Source organism: Danio rerio, chromosome 7 (assembly GCF_052040795.2).
Source record: "Danio rerio strain M-AB ecotype USA chromosome 7, GRCz13ab, whole genome shotgun sequence".
Lineage (NCBI taxonomy): Eukaryota > Metazoa > Chordata > Actinopteri > Cypriniformes > Danionidae > Danio > Danio rerio.
In genome coordinates this window covers 1695001-1716143 of record NC_141027.1, presented here as the reverse complement: position 1 = coordinate 1716143, position 21143 = coordinate 1695001, and the positions used below count along the sequence as shown (strand labels likewise).

At 38.9% G+C, this 21143-nt stretch overlaps 3 protein-coding genes across 11 annotated transcripts in view; 2 read left to right on the top strand and 1 right to left on the bottom strand.

The window, feature by feature from the left end:
- ripk3 (receptor-interacting serine-threonine kinase 3) overlaps window positions 1-10262 on the top strand; it is a 42786-nt gene extending 32524 nt beyond the window's left edge. For 3 of the 8 annotated variants that reach the window (XR_015495188.1, XM_087260388.1, XM_087260386.1), the window contains exons 8-11: window positions 1644-1693; window positions 3073-3109; window positions 3373-3450; window positions 8635-10262. Coding sequence is in view for 6 of the 8 variants with exons in the window: in XM_087260388.1 (XP_087116514.1) it covers window positions 1644-1693; window positions 3073-3109; window positions 3373-3428 (143 nt within the window). In the remaining 2 variants the exon portion in view is untranslated. The other 5 variants (XM_087260385.1, XM_087260384.1, XR_015495187.1 and 2 more) reach the window with 4 other exon arrangements.
- Window positions 1-21143, top strand: part of drap1 (DR1-associated protein 1 (negative cofactor 2 alpha)) — a 660385-nt gene that overhangs the window by 2490 nt on the left and 636752 nt on the right. The gene's annotated exons all lie outside the window — the stretch shown is intronic.
- si:dkeyp-74b6.2 overlaps window positions 15064-21143 on the bottom strand; it is an 11397-nt gene continuing 5317 nt past the window's right edge. Inside the window, exons 3-4 of one of the 2 annotated variants that reach the window (XR_015495207.1) lie at window positions 19584-20675; window positions 15064-19500 (exon numbers count right to left, since the gene is read on the bottom strand). Coding sequence is in view for 1 of the 2 variants with exons in the window: in XM_087260533.1 (XP_087116659.1) it covers window positions 20478-20675 (198 nt within the window). In the remaining variant the exon portion in view is untranslated. Of the gene's footprint in view, window positions 20676-21143 lie in introns of both variants that reach the window. The other variant, XM_087260533.1, reaches the window with a different exon arrangement.

Genomic DNA, 21143 nt, shown 5'->3' with positions numbered 1-21143 from the left:
CCATATGGTCTAAAACCTGACAGGTGGACAAATCTAAGCTTGTTTTTAATAAAACAAATATAAATATGGATATAATAAATAACACTGCTAATAATAATAACATTATACAAAAGCTAATTGTTATGAATGAACTGAAAAAGCCTCCCGAGATGAAGAAGACATAAAAGCAGTGATTTTTCATATTTATGTAGGCTAGAAAATAATATGTTTTGTAATATTTTAATCCTTTATATTTATATTCTATATCTATTCTTATTATATCCTATATATATCCTTAATATTTACATGTTTTCATATGTAAAGATATTTGCCTGTTGCTCTCTTGTGTGTATTAAGCAGTGTGTAAGCGAGGTGCAACTCTGCGCTGGAGTTTAGACCGGGTTAGTTTTGGTCTAATGAAAAATCTATTATAGATACTCAAAATAGCAACGCGCCAGCGGTCCGCCTCAGAACACCTTCCTTTTTAGAGCAGAACGCCTATGGGCACACATATGAGCGCTAATGCATTTGCTATTAAACAGCGTAGCGCAACGCCTCAAAACCACTCTTGCGCCAAGCTGAAACTACCAAACAAGTATTGCGCCATGCCTTGCGCCACACTGCGCCAGGTGTATGATAGGGCCCCTAAAGTCTTTATTTGTTTTCCTATACAGCTTTTCTTCAACAAACTTGCTTTAAAACATTGATGTTTAAATACTTGATAAAGTCCATACCAAAACAACAGGATTCCATCATCTATATTGCAAGCCACTCTGTTGTACGGTCAAAACTGTGTGCTTCCTACCAACGCATTTCCTTCCTCAATGCAGGGATGCCACAGTTATACAGTATCGCACTGCATCTCTTGGCCAAATGCCATTTTACAATGTAAAACACCAACAGATCATCATTAAGTGAAGTTTATTTATAAACAAATCTCGAGAGGATCACGTGCTTATGATTGTTCACAGCTGTTCCAACTTTAGCTAATGACTGATTATCCTATCAGACGATCCTTAACTCACTATAAATAACCAGACTTTTCTCATCTCAATATCTTCGTCTTGAAGAAACCCCCCCACCCCCCCACCCAACCTTACTTTCCCTCCTTTCAAACGGGCGTCACGGCGGCCAGCGATTAGCGCTGTTTCCTCACAGCAAGAATGCCCCTGGTTTAATTCCTTTCCAAACCAGACGGCATTTCTGTGCAGAGTTTGCTCGTTCTCCCCGTGGTCGCGTGGGTTTTCCCCGGGTCCTCCGGTTTCCTCCCACAGTTCAAAAACAAGCACTCTAAACAATTAATCCAAATACTTTAGGTAAACTCTGAGTACACCTTTCAGCATCCATATCTGACACTTAGCTACAACAAGCAAGAAGGGGAGTCATCGAGATCTACCTGAGCTCAAACTCCCCTCTCGCCTTGCAACGGGAGGGAGCCCAGGGCTCGAGGATCTTATAAGCTCAGGGCTCTCTCCCGGGACAGCACGCCAAACTAGCTTTACTATCAATCATCAGCTAAGTGTGAACTCTTGAAACTGCTTTTAGGGTATATTTTAGGTCGTCAGATGGTTTTATTTCACACCACATTCAACTATGATTAAAATCCTGCAGAAAGTAAATCACACACAGGCGTGTATTAATAAAGCCGTTTGTGTGTTTTCTAGAAGTGGATCCTCAGGATTTGTCCTGCGTCACAGGACCTGCTCCTCAGCAGGTATCTACTTTATAAATGTATGCATTTGCTTCTTGTGGTGTTAAATTTCCATATTTCTTTTAATAAACGAAACGCATTTTTAATCATCGTAATAAGTGTTACAAGCTGGACGTGGTTACTGGTCACTAAAGGTAAACAAAACAATATATAAACAGACTTTAGACAAAAAAAGAAGTCTAATTTAGATGCAATAAACCTATTGAATTAATGTAGAACTGCATGATTGTCTTATTATACACTCAACGGCCACTTTATTAGGTACACCTTACTAGAGCCCCTTTTGCCTTCAGATCTGCCTTAATCCTTAATGTCAGAGATTCAACAAGCTACTGGAAATATTCCTCAGAGATTTTGCTCCGTATTGTCATGATAGCATCACACAGTTGCTGCAGATTTGTCAGCTGCACATCCATGATGCCAATCTCCCGTTCCACCACATCCCAAAGCTGCTCTATTGGATTGAGCTCTGGTGACTGTGGAGGCCATTTGAGTACAGTGAACTCATCGTCATGTTCAAGAAACCAGTCTGAGATGATTGAGCTTTATGACATGCTGCGTTATCCTGCTGGAAGTAGCCATCAGAAGATGGAGACACTGTGCTCATAAAGGGATGGACATGGTCAGCAGCAATACTCAGGTAGGCTGTGGCGTTGATGCTCAATTGGTACTAATGGACCCAAAGAAAATCTCCCCACACCATTACACCACCACCACCAGCCTGAACCGCTGACACAAGGCAGGATGATCCATGCTTTCATGTTAAATTGTGAGCCGAGCATCCGAATGTGGCAGCAGAAATGGAGACTCATCAGAGCAGGCAACGTTTCTCCAATCTTCTATTGTCCAGTGGAACCAGTCTGGCCATTCTCCTCTGACCTCTGGCCTAATCAACGTGGCATTTGCACCCACAGAACTGCCGCTCACTGGATATTTCCTCTTATTCAGAGCAGTCTAGAGATGGATGATCCCAGTAGATCAGCAGTTTCAGAAATACTCAGCGCAGCCCGTCTGGCAGCAACAACCATGCCACGTCCAAAGTCACTTAAATCCCCTTTCTTCCCCATTCTGATGCTCGCTTTGAACTGCAGCAGATCGTCTTAACCATGTCGACATGCCTAAATGCAGTGAGCTGCTGCCATGTGATTGGCTGATTAGAATATGCGTTAACGAGCAGTTGGACAGGTGTACCTAATAAAGTGGCCGGTGAGTGTTCTGTATATGAATAGGTTTATAATAGATATTTCTCATGTGATTTATGTTTATTTGATTGTGTCTTATAAATTATTTGTGTTGTTGTATGTTTAACAAGGCAAAACAAACATGCAACTGATCTAACGAATGTGAAATTATTCATATTTCTTTGATTTTTGATCTTGTAGGAAACCGCTGCCGCTTACACAGAGACCGTACAGAAAGGTAAACTGAAATGCTTTGCGTATGTCAGTAGGTGATGATGAATTTGTGACATGTTGCTTTTGCTCCTACATTGTATTAGTTATTTAGAAAATAATAATAATATTATTGCTAATAATATTGAGCTTAAAATGGGATTAAAAAATTCTTCCTCCAGAATGTTATGGATTTACAGTGAACATGTTCTTGGTCTCTTAAACAGCACTGGGGAATATTTAAAGAGACAGTAATGTTTATCTGAATGCATTTGTTGTTGCTGTTGACAGAATGCAGTCCTCGTGCAGCTCCACCGGTGGGAGCTATCAGGAAAACACAGGTCTGAAATAACAAATAAACCTACAGAGGTATTCATATGATGTTTCTGAGTGTCTAACTCTCGCTCTGCTCTGTGTTTCCGCTTCTGCAGCGTCAGACGTCCAATCCAGGTCAGTGTTGTTTACATCAGACACCATTCACAGATCTTACAAGCAGATCTGTTCAGTGTGCATGAACTTTTTTGGAAAATTTAGATTTTATTAATATCGGTTTCTTTAAAAACCTTCAGTACAACATACAGCAATAAACTATACATATATATATATATATATATATATATATATATATATATATATATATATATATATATATATATATATATATATATATATTTTACAAGCCTCAGACAGTGAAGTATGAGAGGCAGTAACTGTAAGAAAGATGCAAGACACACAGATTAGGATCTGCTGTGTTCTGGCGCTTTCTTTAATAGCTTTCCCTTCTTTTTTTTTCAAAATAAACAGCAAGTGCAAAACGTTTTGTCAATAACTATTAACAGTATTCCTTCACAGGTTATGCTTTCTGGACATTTCACATAACAGTATTACAATTTTTCATCCATGAAGTCAATAAACGTAATACCTTAACATTTTCTCTTTATACATTTTAAAGCAGCAATAAACATCTGTACACAATCCAACACATTCTGTGTCTTACCACCACCATATGCCTTCATTTCACACATACATTTATCTTAATGATACACTTATATATTTTAGACATGGTGAGGAGTTGTACAAAGAAAAATCAGCATGTCAGAGATGTATGGATGCAGTCCTCCAAGCTCATGATGGAGTCAGACACAATATTCATTCTGTCTCCACTGCAGCAGGACTTTATATTCTATACTGGACATTATTTCTGTTCAGTGATGAGACTTTAGTCTGAGCAGAGTCAGACCACACTGTCCTCATCAAGACATGATCATGAGCTCAAATCAGCAAAATCCAGAGGCCTTCACCTTTCATAGAGACACTTCTGACACCAAATCATCCACTAGAAGTCCAGATATTATTTAATGTTCCTAAAACTTGGATAGGCGACACGACTTTTGTCAGGTAGTGTACAAATAATATATATCATAGTCATACTTTTGAATTATCATTTAATTTTGACTTCTTAAAATTATAATTTACAATTTATTTTTAGTTTTTATTGCTTAATTTCAACATTTTAAGTCTAGATCCATTTTCTAAAGTCAATCTTTACTATTTATTTCATAAATTTACCCTTTTTAGTCAGAAGTTGGTCATAATTGTGTCTTTTTTATCTTGTAATTTTGTATTTAAGTCGGATTCTTTACTTTTCATCTCAATTTGCACTTCATCATATCCATGATATTCAATTTCATAATATTTAAGTTTCATTTTTTAAAGTCAAATCAACTTTATAACTTTTTATAGTCATAGTTTTGACATTTTTGATCTCATAATTCTGACATTTCATTTTAATTTAAACAAATGAAGTTGAACATTACTAAATTGACTTTGTTTGATTAAATTCAGCTCATTTACATTGTTTGCAACCACTCACCCTTAAGAAATGGCGTAAATCCAGTGCAGTGCTTTTTCAGTGTGCATGAAACAAAAAATAATGACGTTTTGAACTTTTGTTTAAGGTTAAACAATGCAAATCATGCTAAATCCACTAAAAGACAGAAAATATTACTTTACAAACTGTGTTGGACAAATGTTAGGACACTGTACAAACTGTGAACAAAAAATGATTGCAATAATTTCCTAATCTCATCAACTTATATTTATTTACTATAGAGAATAGATAACATATCACATGTTGAAAGTGAGAAACTTTTAATTTCAGGCCAAATGTTGGCTCATTTTGGATTTCAAGACAGCTGAACTTTCCAAAAAGGTTGGGACAGGTCGCAATGACCGGCTAGCAAAGTCAGATGTACATATTAGGAACACCTGGAGGACCAAATTTCCACTTATTAAGTCAATTTGGCATCATGATTGTGTATAAACAGAGCCTCTCAGAGTGGCAATAGCTGCGTCCCAAATCGCTTGTGCACTATTCTACGCCATTTTGTAGTATAAATAGTGTAAGTAGTGTGTTCTCACTGAAAACTCTAAGAATAATAAGTGCACTTTAATTACCCGGATGATGCACTCATTCAGTCGGTATAATGAGGTGTGTAATGATGGACACTTCACGCACTCAACAACCGCAGGTTTGCTTACGTAGCGGAAGGGGCGGAGCTATCGGACGCACATGTTGGATAACTTTATTTATTTCGGATGGTGAAAGCAAAATTCCCCTACGAGAGTGATTATAGCGCCTCCCGATGGTGAATGCGGTTATACTCACGGCAGGTATTATTAGATAACTTGGTCATTTATTTCACTGATTTGGCGACCGTCAAACGTCATCAGGGAAACGGTTTGAATTTCCGCTTAGTAAAAAAACATTTGTGTGCTATTTGGGACGACACTACATACATATACTATCCTGTTGAGTGTGTAAGTGCATAATTAGACAGTGCATGAGTGCATAGTGTATAGTGTGCCATTTGGGATGCAGCTAGTGTCTCTTAGAGGTCGAGATGGGCAGAGGATCACCAATATCCCCAATTCTGCGCCAAAAATAGTGAAGCAATATCAGAAAGGAGTTTCTCAGCAAAGAGTTGTAAGTTATGATCATCTACAGTGCATAATATCATCCAAAGATTTAGAGAATCTGAAACAATCTCTGTGCCTAAGGGTTAAGGCCAGAAAACCGTATTGGATGCCCGTGATCTTCGGGCCTTAAGACAGCACTGCATCGCAAACAGGAATGCTACTATAGTGGAAATCACAATATGGCCTCAGGATCACTTCCAGAAAACATTGGCTGTTTCTCAATTCCAAGAACGCAGAGAATGGACTTGTGTTCTTGTAGAGTGCGGTCTTGCCAGGTGTCCACTGAAAAACGAACTCAGGAGAACACGAGGGCAGAGGACGCATCCTTTGAGAAATGAGATGCTGCGTTCTTCCTGATGGTCATGTGATCTTCACGCGTTTAAATGGTAAATTATTTAAACATTACAGCCTTCATACAACGATTTATTGTTTTCCCCTCTTCAAAATATATACTTTGCATAAAAACATTATAAATATACTCTGCACAATATAAATCAAACTAAATTTAATAGGAATTTCAGCAAACAAACACCCTTAATGTGTTTATTCCTTTATTAAGATGTCCATGTTAATGTTTAGTTTCCCCGTTTCATTTAGGGAAACTCGTGACGTAAATAAGTTTAATCTCTGAACTTTAATAATAAATCTAGATAAAACACTGCGCTTCCCACCTCCAGTCGCAATGACTTCTGGGACTTCCAGAGCGAGTTCGGTGCTCAAGTCTGCATCGGTGCGTCCTCGATATCAAGAACACATCCGGGAAGTTTCAGGCGTCCTCCGTACTTGCGATCTTGAGTATTGGAACTGAACTTAGGCAGCTGATGATGAAGTTACACGAGGACGCAAGACGGCTGAAGAACGCATATTGAGAATCAGCCATTGTCAATCCACCGTGCCATTCGCCTTTCCGGCTAAAAGTCTATTGGTCAAAAAAGAAGTCAAATTAAACATGAAGCGCAGGCGTTTTCTCTGGGCCAAGGCTCATTTAAAATGGACTGTGTGTCTTTTTGGAAGACTGGGACGCCATGTCATCCGAACTAAAGAGGACAGGGACAACCCAAGTTGTTATCAGCGCTTAGTTCAGAAGCCTGCATCTCTGATGGTACAGGGTTGCATGAGTGCGTGTGGCATGGGCAGCTTACACATCTGCAAAGGCACCATCAATGCTGAAAGGTATATATAGAACAACATATGCTCCCATCCAGACGTCGTCTCTTTCATGGAAGACCTTGCATTTTCCAACATGACCATACTGCAGGGGTGTCCAAACTCAGTCCTGGAGGGCCGATGTCCTGCAGATTTTAGCTCCAACTTGCCTCAACACACCTGCAAGGATGATTCTACAAAGCCTAGTAAGAGCTTGATTAGCTATCCCAGGTGTGTCTGATTGGGGTTGGAACTACACTTTGCAGGACACCGGCCCTCCAGGACAGAGTGTGGACATGCCTGACATACTGCATCACTTACAACAGGGGTGTCAAACTCAATCCCTGGAGGGCCGAAGCCCTGCACAGTTTAGTTCCAACCCTGCTCCAACACACTTACCTGTAGGTTTCAAACAAGCCTGAAGGACTCGATTAGTTTGATCAGGTGTGTTTAATTAGGGTTGAAACTAAACTGTGCAGAGCTGCGGCCCTTTAGGAACTGAGTTTGACACCTGTGACTTACAACATCATGGATGCGTAGAAGAAGGATCCAGGTACTGAAATGGCCAGCCTGCAGTCCAGATCTTTCACCCACAGAAAACATGAAGAAAAGACAAAGAAGACAGTCGAGCACCTACAAGCCTGTATTAGACACATATGGGTGAACATTCCTATTCCCAAACTTGAGCAACTCGTCTCCTCAGTTCCCAGACGTTTGCAGACGGTTGTAAACAGAAGAGGGGATGCCTCACAGCGGGTAACATGCTCTCGTCCCAACTTTTTTGAAATGTGTTGATGCTGTAAATTACAAAAATCAATATATTTTCCCCTTAAAATTATACATTTTGGCAGTTTTAACATTTGGACATGTCATCTACTGTATGATCTATACCAGGGGTCACCAATCTCGGTTCTGGAGAGCCGGTGTCTCTGCAGGGTTTAGCTCCAACTTGCCTCAACACACCTGCCTGGATGATTCAAGTATACCTAGTAAGAGCTTGATTAGCTGGTTCAGGTGTGTTTGATTAGGGTTGGAGCTAAAATCTGCAGGACACCGGCCCTCCAGGAACAAGTTTGGTGACCACTGATCTATACTGAATAAAATATTGACATTCGGAGCGTCCACATCATTGCATTCAGATTTTATCCACAGTTTATACAGTGTCCCAACTTTTTTTGGAATCGGGTTTGTAAATAAATCATATAAATATCAATAATATCACTCAAACTAATCTAAAAAACTGAATAAAAATATATTTACACACATTTAACACACAACTATGACGTCTTCCTCTGCTGAGAGACCTGTAGATGTGAAAAGTGCCCATGGAGCATTACTTTAAAGTCATGGCAGACCATAGTTTTAGTGCTTACTTTGAGTCAGATGAGCAGCAGAAAGTGATCTGTCTGCTGTGTTTCTCTCTCTCAGCTGTGCAGGTCAGCATGTCCAATGTTTTCGGAGTTCAGATCGGAAATAATAACAGCATGAACATCACTCAGAAACCACGGCAGAGACACCGGACGGCTCCGTCTGCAGTCAACACGCACAGTTCCCACCCACAAAACCCTCCGCAAAAACACCAGTGACCACCACGCTGGGTTTCTACTGCTTACCGGCTGCTTTAGAGCTGATTTTTTTACTCCTAATGGGGCGGGAAAACATACACTTACCGGCCACTTTATTAGGTACACCTCTCCTACAGCTCGCTATTGCAAATGTCTAATCAGCCAATCACATGGCAGCAGCTCAATGCATTTCGGCATGTAGACATGGTCAAGACGATCTGCTGCAGTTCGAACCGTGCATCAGAATGGGGACGAACGGTGGTTAAGGTGAACGTGGCATGGTTGTTGCTGCCAGACGGGCTGCTCTGAGTATTTCAGAAGCTGCTGATCTACTGGGATTTTCACGCACAACCATCTCTAGATCAGGAGAATGGCCAGACTCCTTCCAGCTAATAGAAAGGTAACAGTAACTCACATGGACAAGAGCTTCTTAAATATACTCAAATGGCCTCCACAGTCACCAGAGCTCAATCCAATAGAGCAGCTTTGGGATGTGGTGGAACGGGAGATTGGCATCATGGATGTGCAGCCGACAAATCTGCAGCAACTGTGTGATGCTATCATGACAATATGGAGCAAAATCTCTGAGGAATATTTCCAGTAGCTTGCTGAATCTCTGACATCAAGGATTAAGGCAGATCTGAAGGCAAAAGGGGGCCAACCCGGCACTAGTGAGGTGTACCTAATAAAGTGGCCGCTGAGTGTATATAAGTATTAGGGAAATAAGTATTCCTAAAGTGCTGTTGACTTTAATTTGTCACTGGATGTCGGTAACAAATCTGTATATGCAACGAAATGATCATTTCTTCCCGAGCCTCCTCAGTGGATGTGCATCTAGCGTCTGGCATTGGGTTTGCAGCAAACAAATGCAATGGCGGACTCCAGACGCACATCCTGAGAAATGTTTGATGAGATTCCGGATTAAAGCTAATAATATTGTAAATTATGTTGAGTTTCTTACATGAACTGATGGTTCGGCTTCACAAGAGCTGTCATCAGGAGTCACGGCTATTGATTTGAACTGGTTTGTAAGTGTGTATTTTTACCCTGAAAGACTGGTCACCATTCACTGCCATTATATAAAGCACCATAGACCTCAGATTCAGCTCAAAAGCATGGGAGATTGGTGAAGATGAGATGCTTTATCAGCTTTGTTAAACAGTTTAATCAACTTGAACAATATATGTAATCATCGTACTTGCTTTATTTAAGTGTTATCTTATGTAATAAATGCATAAAGGCAGTTTATATGTAGAAACTCATAATTTGGGCTATATTTTTGTCACTGTATGTTAAATGCTTCAGCTATAACTTGATGAATTGTGAAGTTTCTTGCGATAGCATGTATCCTCGCTAAACGAGTTAGCCGACTGTGATGCAATGTCTCGTTGCACTGAATTTTTTATTACTACTTTTATGTGTGATTTATTTTAGCGGTTCATTCCGCTGTGGCGACCCCGGATTAATAAAGGGACTAAGCCAACAAGAAAATGAATGAATGAATGATTAATTTTACTGTGGTGTCATTATGATGGTATTAAGAGGTGGATTAATTCAGGTCAAAATTATGAGATAAAGCTATGAAATGATTTGCTCAAATTTCTCACTAAGATTTCCAATTATCTTGAGATTTAGCATTTTACTGTCATAATAAACCATTTTCACATTCCGACTTTTTCAAGTTAGATTTTTTGTTTTTAATCATAATTTTGAAAAATTTAAGTCATATTTTTGACTTTTTAAATCTTAATTAAATTCAACTTGGTATTCAACCCTGCTGAAAAACCCAGCTTAAACCAGCCTAGACTGGTTGGCTGGTTTTAGCTGGTCAACCAGGCTGGTTTTAGAGGGGTTTTGGCCACTTCCAGGCTGGTTTCCAGCCATTTCCAGCCTGGTCTTAGCTGGTCAGGCTGGAAAGTGACCAGCTTAAACCATTTAAAAGCAGCTTGACCAGCCTGGTTTAAGCTAGAATAGCGGGTTTTGGTTGGGCTCCCAGCCTGGTTTTAGCTGGTCAGGCTGGGAGATGGCCTAACCATCCTAGGCTGGTTTAAGCTGGATTTTTTTTAGCAGGGAAGCCATACGTGCAACTTTTTATTTTGTAATTTTGAACTTAGGTCAGATATTAGACTTGCCAAGTCATAGTTTGATTTAAAGTCATGTCGACTTTTTTGAGGCACATTTTGACTTTTTTTAATTATAATTCTGACATTTAAAACTCATAGTTCAGAATATTTGTATTTTCGACTTTTTTAAGTACGAAGGTGCGTTCGGGTTCATGCATCGCAGCACAGGCCAATCGAAATCTGCCTTACAGTGGTGCATGCTGGTTGGAAATGTTGTCCGGATTGATGCTGCGTCGACGCCACGTGACCCTGCTGAAAAATCCAGCTTAAACCAGCCTAGGCTGGTTGGCTGGTTTTAGCTGATCGACCAGGCTGGTTTTAGAGGGGTTTTGGTCATTTCCAGGCTGGTTTCCAGCTATTTCCAGCCTGGTACTAGCTTGTCAGGCTGAAAAATGACCAGCTAAATCCGGCTAAAACCAGCTTGACCAGACTGGTTTAAGCTGGACATAGCTGGTTTTGGCTGGGCTCCCAGTTTGGCTAGGCTGGTCAAGCTGGTTTTAGCTGGTCATCTCCCAGCCTGACCAGCTAAGACCAGGCTGGAAATGGCCAAAACCCCTCTAAAACCAGTCTGGTCGACCAGCTAAAATTGGTTTAAGCAGTTTTTTTCAGTAGGGGACGGTCACATGTAGCATCAAAGTACTGCGACAGCGCTCCGAGATCAGACGACTGATTCTGCCGGAGCAACATCTAAAGAGTGACTGCAGGACCTGCGATGACGACACTGATATTACACGATTGGCTGAGTTCACAGCATCACAACCACGTCTGTTTCAGGTTTATTATTACACAAATTCCGTCTCACAAATTTCAAAACAATCAATTCACTTTTCAGACCCTCTCTATCCTGTATATTTATCATGCTTATAAGAAGACTACACATATTTTACAGCAGTATCATCTTTTGCTAAATAATCTGGTTATAAAGGCTAAAGTGCAGCTCACTTACTTAAGGAATGTCCTTTTGTTTAACGTTTTTTCCACACAACAGCGTTGTTGCAAATACTAAAGATGGCGCCAAATCGCCTTGGCTCCGCCCTCATGGATGGTGGCTCGTAGGGTGAGAACGCCATGTTGTCCACATGTGACTGAGAAGGTAAGGTTAATTTTGTGGTGTGTTTTTCTTGTGCAATTAAAGGTGCAGTAGGTGACCTTCCACAATGCTAACAGCTTAGCATAAATCTCTGAATCACAGTCCCTCCCCTGCAGTCTACAGCCACGCCTCCTTAAACACGAGCACAGCTAAAGATAAAAGATAATAAATGCTAAAACACAGTTCATGGTGTTGCTATTGTCTAAAAACTATCATATGAAAAAGTTTATACTTATCTGATGCTTTAGTTTCTTTAAAAAGGGATCTGATCATGTTCCCTGTACTGCATTGCTCCCGCAGCTCTGCTAATCCGCAGTGATGTTGAGTGTGGTTGGGTCTGCGGGGTCCTGGCGTCCGGTGGTACGTCTCATCATCTCCCCATCTGTTCCTCTTCAGCAGCATGTGTTCATTGCTCCTTCTCACACACTGATCTGGACAAAACACTCCGAGACGGGTGGGTAAATAACACAGTAATACAGAAACCCATGGTAGCGCCTGTATATATGTGTGTGTGTGTATTCTTGAATCATATAGTAACAACTATTGTATATATTATAGCAACTACAAATGTGTTAATGAGCATTGACTGTAGTATTAACTGTTGATAAACTAATAATGACTGTAGTATTTTAGTTTTTACTACAGTGAGCTGTGGATTATTGTAGTTTAATATACCCAGTAGTGGATCATTTGGTTATATCACTATTGTAGATGCATTGATGTACTGATATTATACTTGTTTTCCTCTCTGAAAGTCATGCACTGTTGTTCCCTTCACGTTCTGCACATGTTTTCTGATGCACATGTCTGATTGGAGCGTGTTCTGGTAAACTCTGTGCGTGATGTCCAGTGTGTGCCGCCAGGAAGGGCGCGTGACTGCGACCTGCTGAAGTGCACTCTTCCAGAACAGCAGATGGAGGATAATGATGATAAATAGACTCTGCAGATATTTGTGTCCGTTTACTCTCTGACCCGCACGGCTGAATAAAGCAGGACCACTACTAGCCAATAATAGAGTAAAACCACTGAGATAACCGGACGCATCACTTCCTCCAGGTCACTCATCACAGGATATTAAGAAATGCCCTGTGTAAAAGACGGCAGGTGGAAAATAGCAGCTTTTGCTAAAGCCTGACACCAGACATATTTAAGCTCATGTACTGTGTTGCTGTGCATGTCGTGGTTCTTATTTCTAAATATTATAAAAGATGTGCACCCCCAACCTCCCGCCCCCCGCAAAATCTCCACTTTTGGTCACTTGGAATGACATAGGGTGGAGCTATCCTTCCTTTAGGGCAGGGCTACCAGTCTATTAAGGCAGGGCTATCAGTCATTTAGGGTGGAGCTATCAATCCTTTAGGGTGGAGCTAAATTTCAGTTCTTTAGGGAGGAGCTATTAGTCCTTTAGGGTGGAGCTAACATTCCTTTAGGGTGGAGCTTACAGTCCTTTAGGGTGGAGCTATCAGTCCTTTAGGGTGGAGCTTACAGTACTTTAGGGTGGAGCTATCAGTCCTTTAGGGTGGAGCTTACAGTACTTTAGGGTGGAGCTATCAGTCTTTTAGGGCAGAGCTATTAGTCCTGTTGGGCGGAACTGTCACTCCTTTAGGGTGGAGCTATCAGTGGAACTGTCAGTCTTTTGGTGTTGACCTACCAGTCCTTTAGGGTGGGGTTATCAGTCTTTAGGGCGGAGCTGTTAGTCCTTTTGGGCGGGGTTATCAGTCTTTAGGGTGAAGCTGTTAGTCCTTTAGGGTGGAGCTATCAGTAATTTAGGGTGGAAATTTCAGTTCTTTAGGGAGGAGCTGTCAGTACTTTAGGGCAGAGCTATTAGTCCTTTAGGGTGGAGCTATCAGTCCTTTAGGGTGGAGCTATCAGTCCTTTAGGGTGGAGCTATCAGTCTTTTAGGGTGGAGCTATTAGTCCTGATGGGCGAAACTGTCACTCCTTTAGGGTGGGGCTATCAGTCTTTTAGGGAGGAGCTGTCAGCCATTTAAGGAGGAGCTATCAGTCCTTTAGGGCGGCGCTATCAGTCTTTTAGGGCGGAGCCATCAGTCATTTTTGCTGGGACTATCTGTCCTTTAGCGCGGAGCTATCAGTCCTTTAGCGCGGAGCTATCAGTCATTTTGGGTGGAGCTATTAGTCCTTTAAGGCAGGCCTATAAGTCCTTTAGGGTGGGACTATAAGCCATTTAGGGAGGAGCTGTCAGTCATTTAGGGCGAAGCTATCAATTCTTTAGGGTGGAGCTATCAGTCCTTTAGGGTGGAGCTATTAGTCCTGTTGGGCGGAACTGTCACTCTTTTAGGGTGGGGCTGACAGTCCTTTAGGGTGGAGCTATCAGTATTTTAAGGTAGCGCTATCAGTCATTTTTGTTGGGGCTGTCAGTCCTTTAGGGCGGAGCTATTAGTCCTGTAGGGCGGAACGGTCACTCTTTTAGGGCGGGGCTTTCAGTCCTTTAGGGTGGAGCTAACAGTCCTTTAAGGCAAATCTATCAGCCATTTAGGGCAGAGCTGTCAATCCTTAAGGGTGGAGCTATTTGTACTTTTGGGGCGGGGCTGTCATTCATTTAGGGCAGGGCTTCAGGGTTTCTGCTCAGAATTTATCCATTTGTCAGTCTTTCTTCATATTGTTCGCATTACCCATCTTTCAACAATCCAGTTGGTTCCCGAAGAACAAAATCATGCACCGCCCTACTTTTTTTCTCATTTCAAGACAAATAAGAACAATCTTAACTTCTGTTTTAGGGTGACTTAAAGCTCCAGACGGTGAAACCCTGCATTAAAAGTCCCCATGAAATCAAGATAAAGTTTTTAAATGTTTGTATTAGTATTTTGGTTTTAAGGATATTAGCTCAAAAAGTGTGCAGTATGCCGTGTATGTTTTCCTTCCAGTAGTCTGACAGAAAATATGCTATAGGAGCCAAATAAAGCAATATTGTTTTAAGGATGTATGTCATATAGGGTGTAATCGGTATCTTGCCTGATAATTATGACCAATTGTTGACATAATGGCTGACATTAAATTATATATATTACACACAGTATATCTGTTTGATTAACAACAGAAGGACGCTTCAATCCAGAATATTTCATGCTTCACAACATAAACATTTTATTGTACAATTTAGCAAATTGTTGTCCAGTCCAACCTCTTGACCTTCTGAACTGAATTTAAAAATCACATTTATTGCTATTTCTGACACAATCCACTGCCCTGCTCTCTGTTTCATCGCAGTAAACATATTGTTAAAAACATGTGAATAAAACACATTATATGGCTGTTTGTAAAACCTGCTTAAATATCAATTTGTGTACATTTTAAAATAATTTAAAAGTTTTTTTAAGCTGAATTTTTATCTTTTTTGTGTTTTAAATAATTGTATGTTGTATTTTATTATAGTTATAATCAAGTCGAAAATTGCAACTCAGAAACCAGTTTCTGGTACAACCCGACACCCTGAGTTCTGATGATCACCATATTTTATATGTTTGTTTCACAGTATGATCATTTAAAACAACCATGTTTGTCTGTTATCAGTGAAAAGTGCTGTTTAACATGTGTCACTGCATTAACGAGCAGGTATGCATGCATCAAATAAAGACATGGAGAAGAATCCCAGTAGATTCCCTCACATAATCACCTGTGCTGAATAATTTTCTTGCTATCATTAGCCCCTTTCACACAGTAACATGCAGCACAGGCTCACTGGAAATATGTAACTCTGCCTACATTCTTGCAAAACATTACATACGCTTCTTAGGGGATGTTTTCTAGTAAGTTTCTAGTGTCAAATCCACTAGAGGGCGCTGTCTACATTTTTGCGAATCTAAAATACGTTACCTAAGTTATGTTTAGTTGTACGATTCAGATGCCAAATCCACTAGCCGGTGCTGTCTACATTCTGCGAATAAAAAAATACATTACTTAAGTTACATTTTGTTGTATGTTTCAGATGTTAAATCCACTAGAGGGTGCTGTTTACATTTTTGCGAATTTGAAATACGTTACTAAAGGTACATTTCATTGTACGTTAATATGACAAATTCATCAGAGGACGCTGTCTATGTCTTTGAATCTAAAAATATGTTACTTAAGTTACATTTTGTTGTACGTTTGATGTCAAGTCCACTATAGGGCGATGTCTCCTTTTTTATAAATCTGAAATATGTAACTTAGTTTGCATTTTGTTGTATGTTTAAAATGTCAAATCCACTAGATGGCGCTGTCAACATTTTGTAAATCTGAAATACGGTACTTAGGGTATGTTTTGTTGTAAGTTTTGGGTGTCAAATCCATTAGGCGGCAATGTGTACACTTTTGTAAGTCTGAAATACGTTATTTAGTTTGCCTTTTGTTGTACATTTCAAATATCAAATCCACTAGAGGGTGATATTTTTATTTTGTGAATCTAAAAATACGTTAATTAATTTACATTTTGTTGTAAATTTAAGATGTCCAATTGACTAGAGGGCGCTGTCTAAATTTTTGCTAATCTAAAATACAATAAATAAATTACGTTTTGTTGTACATTTACGATGACAAATCCACAAGAGGGCGCTGTCTACATTTGTGAATCTAAAAATACATTACTTAAGCTACGTTTTGTTGTTTACATTTTTAGTATCTGAAATACGGTACTTAAGGTACTTTTTGTTGTACGATTCAGATGCCAAATCCACTAGCCGGTACTGTCTACATTTTGCGAATTAAAAATACATTTCTTAAGTTACATTTTGTTGTATGTTTCAGATGTCAAATCCACTAGAGGGCGCTGTCTACGTTTTTTAATCTAAAAATATGTTACTTAAGTTACATTTTGTTGTACGTTTGATGTCAAGTCAACTATAGGGCGATGTCTCCTTTTTTATAAATCTGAAGTATGTAACTTAGTTTGCATTTTGTTGTATGTTTAAAATGTCAAATCCACTAGATGGCGCTGTCAACATTTTGTGAATCTGAAATACGGTACTTAGGGTATGTTTTGTTGTAAGTTTTGGGTGTCAAATCCATTGGGCGGCAATGTGTACACTTTTGTAAGTCTGAAATACGTTATTTAGTTTGCCTTTTGTTGTACATTTCAAATATCAAATCCACTAGAGGGTGATATTTTCATTTTGTGAATCTAAAAATACGATAATTAATTTACATTTTGTTGTAAATTTAAGATGTCCAATTGACTAGAGGGCGCTGTCTAAATTTTTGCTAATCTAAAATACAATAAATAAATACGTTTTGTTGTACATTTACGATGACAAATCTACAAGAGGGCGCTGTCTACATTTGTGAATCTAAAAATACATTACTTAAGTTACGTTTTGTTGTATACATTTTTAGTATCTGAAATACGGTACTTAAGGTACTTTTTGTTGTACGATTCAGATGCCAAATCCACTAGCCGGTACTGTCTACATTTTGCGAATTAAAAATACATTTCTTAAGTTACATTTTGTTGTATGTTTCAGATGTCAAATCCACTAGATGGCGCTGTCAACATTTTGTAAATCTGAAATACGGTACTTAGGGTATGTTTTGTTGTAAGTTTTGGGTGTCAAATCCATTAGGCGGCAATGTGTACACTTTTGTAAGTCTGAAATACGTTATTTAGTTTGCCTTTTGTTGTACATTTTAAATTTCAAATTCACTAGAGGGTGATATTTTCATTTTGTGAATCTAAAAATACGTTAATTAATTTACATTTTGTTGTAAATTTAAGATGTCCAATTGACTAGAGGGCGCTGTCTAAATTTTTGCTAATCTAAAATACAATAAATAAATACGTTTTTTTGTACATTTACGATGACAAATCCACAAGAGGGCGCTGTCTTCATTTGTGAATCTAAAAATACATTACTTAAGTTACGTTTTGTTGTTTACATTTTTAGTATCTGAAATACGGTACTTAAGGTACTTTTTGTTGTACGATTCAGATGCCAAATCCACTAGCCGGTGCTGTCTACATTTTGTGAATTAAAAATACATTTCTTAAGTTACATTTTGTTGTATGTTTCAGATGTCAAATCCACTAGAGGGCGCTGTCTACGTTTTTGAATCTAAAAATATGTTACTTTAAGTTACATTTTGTTGTACGTTTGATGTCAAGTCAACTATAGGGCGATGTCTCCTTTTTTATAAATCTGAAATATGTAACTTAGTTTGCATTTTGTTGTATGTTTAAAATGTCAAATCCACTAGATGGCGCTGTCAACATTTTGTGAATCTGAAATACGGTACTTAGGGTATGTTTTGTTGTAAGTTTTGGGTGTCAAATCCATTAGGCGGCAATGTGTACACTTTTGTAAGTCTTTAATACGTTATTTAGTTTGCCTTTTGTTGTACATTTCAAATATCAAATCCACTAGAAGGTGATATTTTTATTTTGTGAATCTAAAAATACTTTAATTAATTTACATTTTGTTGTACATTTAAGATGACAAATCCACAAGAGGGCGCTGTCTACATTTTGTGAATCTAAAAATACATTACTTAAGTTACGTTTTGTTGTTTACATTTTTAGTATCTGAAATACGGTACTTAGGGTATGTTTTGTTGTACGTTTCAGATGTCAAATCCACTAGAGGGCGTTCTTTACATTTTTGTAAATATAAAATACGTTATTTAGTTGAACTTTTTTTGTACATTTCAGATATCAAATCCACTAGAAGGCACTGTTTTTATTTCGCATATCTGAAATACGTTACTTTTGGTATGTATTGTTGTACGTTTCAGATGTCAAATCCACTAGAGGGCGATGTCTACATTTTTGTAAATATGAAATACGTTACTTAGTTTACATTTTGTTGTACGTTTAAGATGTCAAATCCACTAGAGGGAGCTGTCAACATTTGGCGAATCTGAAATACATTACTTAGGGTATGTTCTATCTACATTTTAGGAATCTAAAAATGTTACTTGAGTTACGTTTTGGTCTACGTTTCAGATGCCAAGTTCACTAGAGGGTGCTGTTTACATTTTGGGAATCTAAAAACATGTTACTTAAGTTACTTTTTGTTGTACGATTCAGATGCCAAATCAACCAGAAGGTGTTATCTACATTTTGTGAATCAAAAAATATGATACTTATGTACTTTTAAGATTAAAATCCACTAGCGGGTGCTGCCTACATTTTTGAGAATCTAAAATATACAACTTAAATTACGTTTTGTTGTACGTTTCAGATGCCTATTTTACAAGAGGGTGCTGTCTACATTTTGTGAATCTAAAACTATGTTACTTAAGTTAAATTTTGTTGTACGATTCAGATGCCAAATGTAAAAGAGGGCGTTGTTTACATTTTGTGAATAAAAAAAATAGATTCCTTAAAAATTTAGTTAAGTTACCAAACTACCTAAGTTACATTTTTGTTGCACAATTCAGATGCCAAATCCACTAAGAGGTGCTGTCTACATTTTGTGAATCAAAAATACATTACTTAAGTTACGTTTTGTTGTACGTTTAAGATGACAAATCCACTAGCGAGCGCTGTCTACATTTTTGCTAATCTAAAATACGTTACTCAGATTACGCTTTGTTGTACGATTCAGATGCCAAATCCATTAGAGGGCGCTGTCTACATTTTGTGAATCAAAAAATACATTACTTAAGTTACGTTTTGTTGTATGTTAAAGATGTCAAATCCACTAGAGGACGCTGTCAACATTTTGTGAATCTGAAATGCGTTACTTAGGGTATGCTTTGTTGTAAGTTTCGACTGTCAAATCCACAAGAGGGCGATGTTTACATTTTAAGAATCTGAGATATTTTAAGTTACGTTTTGTTGTATGTGTAATCCACAACAAATCCACTAGTAGGAGCTGTCTACATTTTGTAAAATTAAAACGCTTGACAAGGTTCTGATTTGTAGTACGTTTTTGAACCATACTATAGTAAAGTGTATTATACTGTAAATATTGTAATATTTAAAACTCTTTGTTGATAAATACTTCAGCTTACTGTACTATTGCCTTTAGTGAAATGTTAAACTGTGTACTGTTGTACAAAACTGTTTGCATTATTGTGTATTCAGATTTAATTGATGTAGTTGTTGTGTTACCATAGCAACTACAGAAAGTACTTTACTATTACTGTATGCTTCAAAAACACTATTGACCTTATTCATAACGTATGAGCGGACGCAGACGCTGGAATCTTTTTGGCTGGAGTCTTCCACTCCCATTCACTTCCATTGATTTTAGACGTTAAAACAGCTGGATCTGCTGCTTAATGATGGAAACTGATATTGTCGTATTATAGTATTCTGCTTTTTATATATAGTCGTGGACACATTTGCTTGTAGAACCAGACCGTTTTCTGCCTTTCGTTATTCCTAGTCATTTCTCCCATGGGAAACTGAGTGGGAAGTTCTAAAACAATTGCATGAACGAGCTTTAACCTCCGCATGGCAGAATAAGGTCAGTAGGCTTTACTATAAGTTACTATAGTCGTTTTGATGTGTGATGTCCTGAAGAGTCTGCATGTGTGAAAGAGGCATTTCTGCTGTCTCCTATAAGGGGAAGACGAGGAAGCCGGAGAAGGTGGAGTATTTCCATCCGCCCATCAGGTTTCCTCGCTCCAGCTTCAGGTTGGCTTTGTCTCCGCGCTCCATCAGCACCAGACCGGCGTTCGTCGCTGCTTCTCGAGTCACGTCCTGATCGCCGGCGAACGCAGAGATCACCGGCCAGCCGTTCAACACCAGACTCACCTGCACACACACACACAGGTAAGGGCTCGTTCACACCAAACACATCTTTGCTTTTAAAAACACAAGACGCTGTATTCTGGAAGAGGTTTAAAATAAAGAGGTTCACGTCAAGCGGTATTCTGATGTTATAAAAACAACACATAAGAAATAGGCAAACTATGTTGTGATGAGCATGGACACATCATATAACTCATGATATCTAAAAGAAGCCACGATAAGAGCCTCCTCCACCACGGTATAACGGTAAATAAAACAGTTGTCATGCCAACTTTCAACTATAAACAGAAACTTGCAACGGTTGTCCCGCCTCCAAACTCTTCTGACTGGTCCACTGCTGTGGGACTGCCAATGATGCAATCTTTAAACCTGGCAAATCCACTAGAGGGCGCTGTCTACATTTTATTTTGCATATCTAATGTTACTTATGGTATATGCTGAACATTTCAGATGATAAATCCACTAGAGGGC